The sequence below is a fragment of the Nipponia nippon genome, unplaced genomic scaffold, assembly GCF_047370975.1.
Source record: "Nipponia nippon isolate SJK-2023a ecotype South Korea unplaced genomic scaffold, ASM4737097v1 scaffold_8, whole genome shotgun sequence".
Classification (NCBI taxonomy): domain Eukaryota; kingdom Metazoa; phylum Chordata; class Aves; order Pelecaniformes; family Threskiornithidae; genus Nipponia; species Nipponia nippon.
Genome location: NW_028262402.1, coordinates 35625282 through 35635674, shown reverse-complemented (window position 1 = coordinate 35635674; position 10393 = coordinate 35625282). Strand labels below are relative to the sequence as shown.

At 41.9% G+C, this 10393-nt stretch overlaps 1 protein-coding gene across 5 annotated transcripts in view; it reads left to right on the top strand.

The window, feature by feature from the left end:
* Positions 1-536: 536 nt before the first annotated feature.
* VPS13A (vacuolar protein sorting 13 homolog A) overlaps positions 537-10393 on the top strand; it is a 112024-nt gene continuing 102167 nt past the window's right edge. For all 5 annotated transcript variants that reach the window (XM_087742756.1, XM_087742755.1, XM_087742754.1 and 2 more), the window contains exons 1-5: positions 537-703; positions 8106-8149; positions 8693-8735; positions 9745-9840; positions 10106-10207. In XM_087742756.1, the coding sequence (XP_087598882.1) occupies positions 604-703; positions 8106-8149; positions 8693-8735; positions 9745-9840; positions 10106-10207 (385 nt within the window). In that variant the 5' untranslated portion in view covers positions 537-603. The remainder of the gene's footprint in view (positions 704-8105; positions 8150-8692; positions 8736-9744; positions 9841-10105; positions 10208-10393) is intronic.

The window sequence follows — 10393 nt, the reverse complement described above, 5'->3', positions numbered from 1 at the left end:
GACGTACCTTAAATTCAACTTGTTTGAGTCATTGTGCTAATAATAGTTCAGCCACTTCCAAATAGCTGAGATGAAATAATTTCTCTATTTGCCTAGCCTGGGGAAAAACAGTCTTCAAAAAATGGTAATGGCGACCACACTTAGACGCCTAGGACAAGCTGCTTGATATCTTAAAAGCAAACAACAGCGGCGGGCCGGTGTGAAGCCCTCGTACTTCCCTCAGCAGTCGCACGCAGCGACCCCCGGGCAGAGCTGCGTCACCCGCCCCGCCCCGCCCCGCCGCGCCGCGGCCCCCGCCGGCTGCCGTAGCCCCAGCCAAACCGCGCCCCGCCCGCCCCGCGCCCGCCGCCGAGCTACCGCGCCTGCGCGCGGGAAGCGGCCCAGGGCGCGTGCGCGTCGCGCCGGGGCGGGGGGGGAGGGGGGCGCGTTGCGCTGCCTGGCGGGAGGTGGGCGGGGCGGGGCCCGCCCCCTCGTGCCGCGGGGCCGGGCGGGGCGGGGCGCCGCAGCCTGTGTGGCGGAGGGCGGGGCGGGGCCGCGGCCGGGCAGGAGCCGGAGCGGCGGCGGTGCTGCTGCTGCTGCCGCCGCCGCCGCCACCGGGGCAGGATGGTGTTTGAGTCGCTGGTCGTGGACGTCCTGAACCGTTTCCTCGGCGACTACGTGGTGAACCTGGACAGCTCCCAGCTGAAGCTGGGCATCTGGGGAGGTACGGGGCTGCCGCGCCGCGCGGGGACGGGACGCGCCGCCCGGCCCGGCCGCGATGGGGAGCCGCCCGCCCGCCCGCCGCCGCCCTCAGCACCCCCGCGGCCCTTCCCGCCCGGCCGGGCTCGGGGCCGCCCTGCCGCCCGCGCAAGGGAGGAGGCCGGGGCGGTGTCGGCCCGGCGCCCGGCCGGGCCGGGCCGGGCTGGGCCGGGCGGTGCCGCGCCCGCCGCCGCGCTGGGCTCCCTGCCCGGCAGCGCTGCCGCCGCTCCACCTGCCCGGCAGCCCGGCAGCTTAAAAATAGTGGTGGGGGCGGGCGAGGAGGTGTCCGCGGGGGGCGTGGAGCAGCCGGTTGCGGCAGCGGGGGGCGGCGGGGCGGGAGGCGGCGGCGGGGCCAGGAGCAGCTGCAAAACGAGGGAGGGAGAAACCCGGCCGAAGTGCTGGAGGCGTGCGAATGTCCGCTGGGCTCTTATTTTCCTGTGTGGAGCTGCCCTTGGTGTCTGCTCCTGGCTGGGCCCGTACCGCGGCGGGGGGGCTCGGGGTGTCGCGATCCGCGCGGTGCTTGTGGCGTTCGCGGGAAGTTTGGGGGGGGCCGCCGGAGCCGCCGCCGGCGGGGGGCCGGGAGCCTGACCCGGCTGTGAGCGAACGCGAAACCGGGCTGGCTGGCTGACGGACAGACGACTGGCTGACGGACAGACTGGCTGACGCACAGGCTTCTTACCTGCCCGGAAATAAGAAACTGAAAATAAACGCGTGGGGTTTTGGTAGCGTTTCAGTGTCAGCGGTGTGCTGGTGGAGGTGAGGAGCCTCTCTGCAAACAGCAGTGACGTGCCATTTCGTTTTGGTGCTGTCATCTGTAGGTCTAGCATGTTTGTCATTTTTAGCGTTGAAGAATCAGAAATAGAGACTGTCTTAGGTGTTTGCAGTGGCTGTGACCAGCTGTGCTAGGCAAGGAAAGCAATGGTCTATGGAAATAAATGAGCATGCCGGTTCCGAAGGGAGGAAAGTATTCTGTTTGAATGTGCTCTGTCGTACATAGTAATGTATGAAACGAGAAAACAGCAACAAAGGTCTCTCTTTCCACTATGTCTGGGCAAAGTAAGGTAGCAGAAGAAGAGGAAGACACCTACAATTAATAGATGCGTGTGCAGTGACCACTCCTGGCCCGGTTTTGAATGTGCATTCCAGGTGTCTGCAGCATCAGGAAAAGCAAAAACAGAGGTGCAGGGTTTTTTTCACGTGTGCGTTCGTACGTCTGCAGGTGTGAAGCATCCTCGAGGTATTCTCTACTTACAATTCCATTCTTAGGTACTCATATATATGAATCAGGTTTTGGAAGCTTCTCCTGGAGTTTTCTGCATCTTGGATGTTTTTGTTTCATGCTTCTGTTTTCTGAAATGGCGTCCTCATTTGGTTTCATTTCTGCAGTAATTTTCCTTCAGTTAGTCAAGGCATTTGTAGGATCTTTGCAAAGTTCATTCTCTGTATGGAGTCTTAACACTGCCACAGCATGCATAACTGCTGGAGAGAAAGTAGTACTCCTTGATCTGTAGCAGTAAGGCCCAATATAGCATACTTCTTACAGATTAGGTGTGTCTTACTTGAAAGGATTGAGTTACTGCATCTTTCAGCAAAAGTGTGTCAAACTAATTGTTTGATTTGTGTACTTAAATTCTTCAGTTATCATAGTTTCTCCTTTCCCTTTTGGGGAGGGCAAGCAAAATATTTAATGTAAAATATGGAACATTCTGTAAATGTTTTGGGCAATGTTGATACATTACAAAAAGGTAAAAGCTTATTTTTCCAGCTCTGTGGATACTTGGTGGTTACTTTTGGCAGCTTATGCTTCTATGAGGCAACTGATAGAACAACACATCAGCTCTCTCACTTTTTAAAAAAAACTAAATAGATCTTGCTAATTTTTACTTTGAAGTTTTGATACTCAGCTGTTACATTTTTTCACATACGTGGAACTTGATTTCAGGATTTTTCTATTTCTATTTATTTCCCTTTCAAGTATTTTTAATATTTTAGAGGCTTTAGTATATTTTTTCTTTAAATTAAATTTCTTTTTCCTCAGTAACAGTGCCCTTGTACTGGAATAAAATTAGTTTTTCTCTCATAAATCATGTAGTCTTGAAATTAAATTGCCCTAAATCCATTCAGTGTTTTAGTAGCGATTAAAAAGGAAAGTTTTTCTCCCTATAACAAATGGCCAGTGCTTTTTGGATGTTATAGCACTGCACGGATGCTATATATCTGTATCTCAAATTTTAAAAAAGATATATTTTTTTCACCTCTGAATGATTAAATACCCAAGGGAGTTTTTTTAGATGCTGTAGGGAACAAGTTATGTCCTTCTGATATTTTATCACTAGCCTGTTTAGATTAAGACTTGTAACCTGTTGGTAGACTGGATATATGTATAAAAACTAACTTGATATAGTTTCAGCTTCTGTAGATTTGGGAGCTTTATTAATGACTTTTTAATGAACATGCTTAACATTCATTTCTGTTTTGCATAATGAGAGAATGCCACATGCCATGTTACAGCTATCCAGATTCAGTCTGTGTAGTAGAGTTGTGTGATGACACTGCTCCAAACAACATACGTGAACACATAATAACTACAGAAATGTTTTAATTTTTTTTTTCTCGTTAAAAAGACCCTCAGATTGAAGGGTAAAAATGCAGACTGTCTTAATAATAAAGATGTGATGTCTGGAAGGAGACTCATGGCTGAGAGAGCTGCAAGAACTGAATGACCTGAAATATAAAAGGCAAGGCAGAAAGGAGAATGTAGAACAACTTATACATGTAAAAAAGGCAATTTGAACATGTAAGGCCAATATTGGAAAGGCTAAGGCTCAGGAAAGAATGTAACGGGGGAGGAAATCATATTCCGTAAGAAGCAGAATAAAAAGCTACTGTGTTAGGCAGCCATCAAGGAAAGCTATTGGATGGCTGGTGCTGGGAAGGACAGTGTTTTGTACCTCTTCTTGTGCTGATCTTCACTTAAAAAGGCAGTTTCAATGAGCTGTGTTAACAAATGTGTAAGTACTTTGCTTAGATAAACAGGTTAGATAAGTATTTAGATAAGTTAGATATTTTTGAATGCTCTAGACCTAATAAAGTTACAGTTCAATAGCTGAAGAAATGGTTGAAGCAATGTGAGGTGTTGACAGTTATCTTTGAGAAAAAGTGAAGTATCACTGAGGTTTCCAAACACTGTGAGACCAAACCATTTTTTCACCAAAGTCCATGTTGTCACTATTTTCTTTTCACTTGAGTCTAAGTAAATTTTCATTTAGTGTCTTGGTCAGACCCTCTGTACTGCCCTTTAAAATACTTAATTCTCTGTTGACTCGGCACACCTACTTATTAGGTAATGTCTCAAGCATATCTTACTTAACACAACTTGTTATTTTAATAGCTGGTGTCTCTTATTGGGGCAGCTACCTTAGTAGGATGATGTAGGCAGATAATTGACACAAAGCTGTGAGCACACCAGCAGTTTTTACTTTTTTTCCCTGCTACACCTGTTATTATAATAGAAGACGACCACTTTTGCATACCTTGCCTTGTCCAGGTATAACAGGTGCAAGGGTATAGCAGGTGCAATCCTCCCCTTACACATTAGTAATTTGAATGGACTGACGGATGGAGAATATCTGGTAGTTTCTGCTGCCTTTCATGACCTATTTTACAATAGATGTCAACAGAGGAGGTATTTGGCACACACTCTGATCCTCAAAGACTTGCAGCTTGTCTCCAGAAGGTATGCTTAAACAGGAAGAATTAACAGCACGGATACAAGTGGGAAATGACTTGCAAAGGCAGCAGTTTGTATAAAGTGATCAAAGAGGTTCACAAGCTGACAATGCTGTTTCTAAAAAGCAGAAATTCTGTTAAAATATGTGAGCAGGAGTGTTGGGTACTGGTCATATGCCAGCTGAGGTATTTTCAGTTTCTGATGCCTATCGTCTTTCATATCTCTCTCTCGCTCATCCGCCTTCCCTGCCCCCACCCTTTCCTCCCCGTTCGTATTTACAAGACAGCAGAGATGTGATTAATACACAGGTTAAATCTGCTGGATTTTTATGTGGATTACTTTTCTTGCCTCACTTTAACTTCTGTTGACATCCATAACAAAATTTCAGTTAGGCCTCTTTGGTGAAATGGTTTACCGAGTGTTATTTTACTTTCTAAATCTCTTTTTGCAAGCTAAATCCTTGGTAGTAGATGTTGGTTCATGCACTCCGATTCATGAAGTTATTCTGAGTATCTAAAATTAAAACTATAAGCCTATTTATTCCAGAATTTTGACAAACGTCTGATTTTGTTGAATTATTTACAATGTCCAGAGATCAGTAAAGCTAAGAGTTTGCTTTATAATACAGACTAAATAAATCCTGGACTGTGCTATAGGTATTTATAAATGCTCTGGGTTTTATTATTGTCTTGGCTGTTAGACTGCATATTTAACCCTCTATATTTATACAACTCCAACTACTTGTATATATAGTTTTCAAGGTTGCTTAGTTGGGAAATTTTTAACCCATCAAATGGGTTTTTATCTGGATGCATTTCTGTCATCAAATCAATGAAACATCCAATTGCACCCAACAGAGGAAAAAACCTCCCCAAAACCCCAACAAAACCAAACAACCAAATCTTGATGTATTTTGAAATTCTTGCAATTAAAATCCATTGGCAGTGCTCCAAGACAGTAAAATTCAGTAGCTGTGTTATGTCCTGTAACAGGCCCTTGTTCCCTGATTTTCCTGCTTCTGTTTGCAAGGGCTTCCCCCGCCTCCCCCCGCCCAGCAGAACAGTCAAGATTCAGTGCAGTTGTACTTGGAGCTATGTTTCATTGCAAGTGAAACAGCCGAGTGTGATAGAGACTAAATTTTGGCAATGAAAGACAATACTGACATGGTCAGTTATTGCATTTTGAATTGCGTTAGAATTGATTGCCAGCTGAGGTATGGTAACTTTGGAAATAGCTCGTGTTTACTTGCAGGAATGTTTAGTCAGTCTCTTTCTTGCACTCTCTCTCGAGTGTAGGAAACAGAAAGGTTTCATAAATATAAAAAACATAGTGCTTCAGTAGTAACCTTTTGTGTGCTTTGATAGTCCGTTCAGCGTGGTCAGACCCTCAGTCAAGGTTTTCGTAAGTAAACGGTGATATTTTAGTGAATGTGCATCCGTAATTTTATACTAAAATTGGGATGATTGAAATTTTACTGATTTCTATCTCTTCTAATGATTTTAACTAAAACCTTTAAACTTATTAATTGTAAGATCTTAAGTATCGGAAAAATGGTGAAGAATTATTTACCCCACTTACCAATCCCAGCATTTCAAAGCCTTCTTGGTTGAAACAGTATCAATACCATGTTTATTCGCTGCCATTACGACATGCTCAGGTAGAATGAGATGTAGTTCTTCATCACGAAATATTGTTTGGAAGTGCTTGAGATAATAATCCTTGCTCACTTTGCAGTACCTTGTTTTTAGAAGCACTAGGGCTGCCAAATTATTGCAGCTTAAGTTACTGTCCCTCAGCTGAAATGTGGCAGGTGCCAAGCCCTTGATAAATGAGAGGTAATGTTTACTTAGCCGACAGTGAAAGTGAAGAAATGAAACCCAGTTAAACTGCTTCATGTGTCCCGTAATCTTAGACTTTGCCTGTGAACATTTTTATCATAGCTCAACTGATGGGCAAAAATTGCATGTCATGCATGGTAACTTAGTTACAAACCTGAAGCTTTGCTCTGGATACTATTAGAATTACTTGCCATGAATACAATTACAATTAGTGATGTCTTCTTGGAGAAGCAAAGTATTTCACCCCCCTCCCCTCCTTTTTTTTCTGGTGTGTTTCTCATATAAATATGAGAATTTCATATGTATGAAACTTTCTCTAATGAGTGTTAAAATGGTCTAGGCAGGGTCAGCTTTATCAGGTAATAAATTTAGAGTAGAATTAAACCCAGTGGTATGTAAAAACCTTGTTATTACCTACAAAGACTATGTAGACTAGTTATAGTTAGAGTAGTTATAGACTACTTCTGGGAATGCTTTCTTTGATTTTTTTTTTTTTTTTTCCCCTTTTCCAATGTCCCTGCCAATATATGTGTATTGTAAGGCTTAAAAGCAGAACCACCAGCTCTCAAAAAGCATCCTTCTGCATGTAGTATTTCTCTGGAGACACTGATAGTGGCACATGTCAGATGTATAGAATTCTACTGGGAAGTGATAATAGATTGTTGCGATGAATAAATTAGGTCATTGAAAACTTCATGGTATTTTGCGAGTAGTGCAAGATGGATGGATTAGTTTACCTGATCAGCTCTTCCACAGCAGTTCAACAACTTGAACCAACTGTTCTAATGAATGCATTTTTGAGATTAGGGTCTAATTTCCCAAAATTGGAGGTACTTTGAACAGTAGTCTAATGCCATCTGCACTGTATAACTGCAAGAATATTTCTTGCAGTTGGAGCTCCTGTATCACAATATGTTTGGCCATCTCTAACTTGTGTCCCCAAAAGGAAAACATTATTGGGTCAATCAAATCCTCATTTGCAGTCTCAAGTTGTATTCCTTTCCAGGCCTGTAATCTGCTTCTGGTTTCCAGAATCTCATTTATATCCCTGCTCAGCTGTATCAGATGTCTGTTCCATGTGCATGTGTTAACACTATACAACTAATTGAAGGTAACCATTGCAGATGTTCCATCCTCTTGTAGAATTTGCAGAAGGCGTTGCTTCGGACTATGTGCATGTTTTTAAGTTACGAGTTTCCTGGTCCCTTCCAGTGTTCCTTTGTTACGGCAAGTGTCTCGTGTCAAGTATGTTGTAAAAACAGATCTTGCAATTCAAATTTTCTATGTTTACAGGGTACTGAATTCATAGTTGACTTAAGACATTTAAAAAATAGATTTGCTGAAATGCTTCCTGTGAACTTTTTATAAGCCTATAAATATAACTTGCAAGTGTAAGATCTTTTGAGGGCTAAAAATTCACTCTAAATTTAATGTTGCTAGATTTCCACAAGCATAGGAAGCAGATGGTCGAAGAAAAAGAAGCAAACTTAATTTCAAAATGGGTCCTTAACAAATGTGACAGTAACTTCCAACATTTTTACTTTGAGGAATCTTAGGTTCTTTTCCATGGACATGCAAGCTCCGTGAGAAAATCTCAGGTACTATTTTGTATCATGAATGAACACTGTGTTCTTAATCATCTTTCATGGATATTTGAGGTGTAGGTTGTAGATATCTTCCACAGCAAAGTGTTGAAGAACCACAGATCAGGGACCACTGACTCAGACTTCGGGATGTTTAGTGTGCACCACTACTACTTTGCTTATTGTAGTTTTACATATTGGCTTCTTTGCTTTTAGGAGCCGTAGCACTGAAGAATCTTGAAATAAAAGAAAATGCACTGGTAAGTTAGTGAAAATAAAAAAAAACCAACCTGTTGCAAAACCAATTCTCGAACAATGTTTTGGGTTGTATGAGCTTTTTTCTGTTCTTATTTTAGGATACACTGTCTTTTAAGTGAAATCTTACTGTTTTGTTTTCTTTGCATTTGTGTGGATTGTCTAATTAATTTGAGATTAAATTTAAAGGTGAAGATGTATGCTGGCTTCATTGGTGGTTTTTTTTTTTTTTTTTCTTCCCCAGAACCAAAACTCTCAGCAATTGCTAGAAGAATGCATTTAGGTCAAAAGCAATACTGAAAGACCTTTTTTTTTAACATAGCTTATGAAGCTAGAAACTTGCTTTTGGGAACATGTTTAGCCTAGCATGGCTTAACAGTCTAAATCAGTAACCAAACACTTCCTTGTTCCATTATATTGAATGTTTTTTTTTTCAATGCTTGAAAGGTAAATTTGTTGTTAAGGTTATCATCATCTTCTTTTCCTATATGGGAACATTTCACAAGTTGCTGAAATGAGCTTAAATGTTCTAAAACACTTTCTTTCAGAGTCAGCTGGATGTGCCATTTAAAGTTAAAGCAGGACATATTGGTAAGTTACATTGGTAAGTTATGTTTACCCATGCGGGAGTTACTAAAGATATTACTTTTCCTTGGAAGTGGCTCTAGGCATCCTAAGCAAGTAGTTTTCCTAGTTTTCTTGATTTATGTGTTTTGTACACTCTGAAGTTTGTCTCTTCTGAACAGAACTTTTTGAAGAAACTCCTTTTCTTGACCTGAGATAGTAAAGTTAAAATATGCTGGAGTCTTGTCTAATCACTTCAATATTAATGAGAAAAGAACCCAACACAGCAAAGATGAGCAACTGAGCAGGACTGGATCTCATCCCTTGTCTTAGCAAGACTCCACAACTGATTTTGTCTTCCACTTCCCTTTCTATCCTCCTTCCCTGTTCTTGGTAATATGAAAAGTTTTCTCATTGCAAGCTGATTGCTGTGTAGAAGTTAGTGGTTTCTTAAAGCAAACTAAGTCTATAGTCATTATGTTTCCTTTAAATCTACCCCGGAAGTATATATTTTCCTGTGACTGATTTCATAGCTTATTAAAATTGGCACTTGTGTGAAGAAGGAGAGACCCTGTAACCTCAGGGTCCCCGTGTTCACAAAACATACACACTACTTTAAGACTCTCTTCCATAGAAAAAGAAAGAAGAATCTGTGTTTTAAAAATTGTGGGTTTGGAAGTATTTAGCTGACTGATGACGTATGAGTTGTACATGCTTTTCTTGTGTATGAGGGTGTTGCAGTGGATTTGCAAGGAGGCAGAGGTGGCTGTTAGGAAGAAGGAATATGATTCAAGGCAGTGAGGAGAGGACCTATAAACTTAATAGTTCTGCTCATGGAAAAACTTGCCTCATGTTCATTTGTGTACTGTGTAAAACAAATAACCCAAAGGACATATGCCTCAGATGCACTGTTTTTTCTGTTCAATATAGTAATTGTTCAGAGATTTTGTGGTTAATGTCGATTATCGTTCCCATCTTTTTTTTCCCAGTCAACTATTTAGCTGTATACCTCAACCTTTTTCTTTTGTGTTTGTAGGTCAACTTAACCTACAGATTCCATGGCAAAACCTTTATACTCAACCCGTTGAGGCAGTTCTTGATGGAGTTTATTTGCTTATTGTGCCCACAGCCAGTAAGTTTAATATAGATCGGTGGGATTTCAGAAGTATCTGGAATGGGTTGATATTGTTTTCATGAGCTTTATTCCTAGTAGATACTTCTAGGAAATACAATTAGATAATGGGAATGGAGTGTCTTTCAGTAGTTTACATTTAGTCACCCAATTTTTTGCTGTTATGTAATTATTAACAAAATGGGAAAATTATTGCTTTTGAAACAGCATCTTCCAAAAATATGTAAGGTTTTTTGTATCATACCTTTTTACATTGTGTATTTAGGCATAAAATATGATGCTGAAAAAGAAGCCAGGCAGCTCTTGGAAGCAAGACAAAGGGAATTGCAAAGGATAGAGGAAGCAAAGCAGAAAATAGCTGACCAAGGTAAGACTGGGAAAAGCTAATAAAAGTGGCGCTATTTCTTTCTTTATTTTAATCCAGAAAGATGCTGGATTTGTCACTTAAAGTGTCTTAGATTCCTGTTTTCCTCTTAATACTTAAAAACCTATTAGTTACATATTTTTAGGTGTAGCTGCCATCAATATTGCAGAACACGTGTCCTGAAAATAA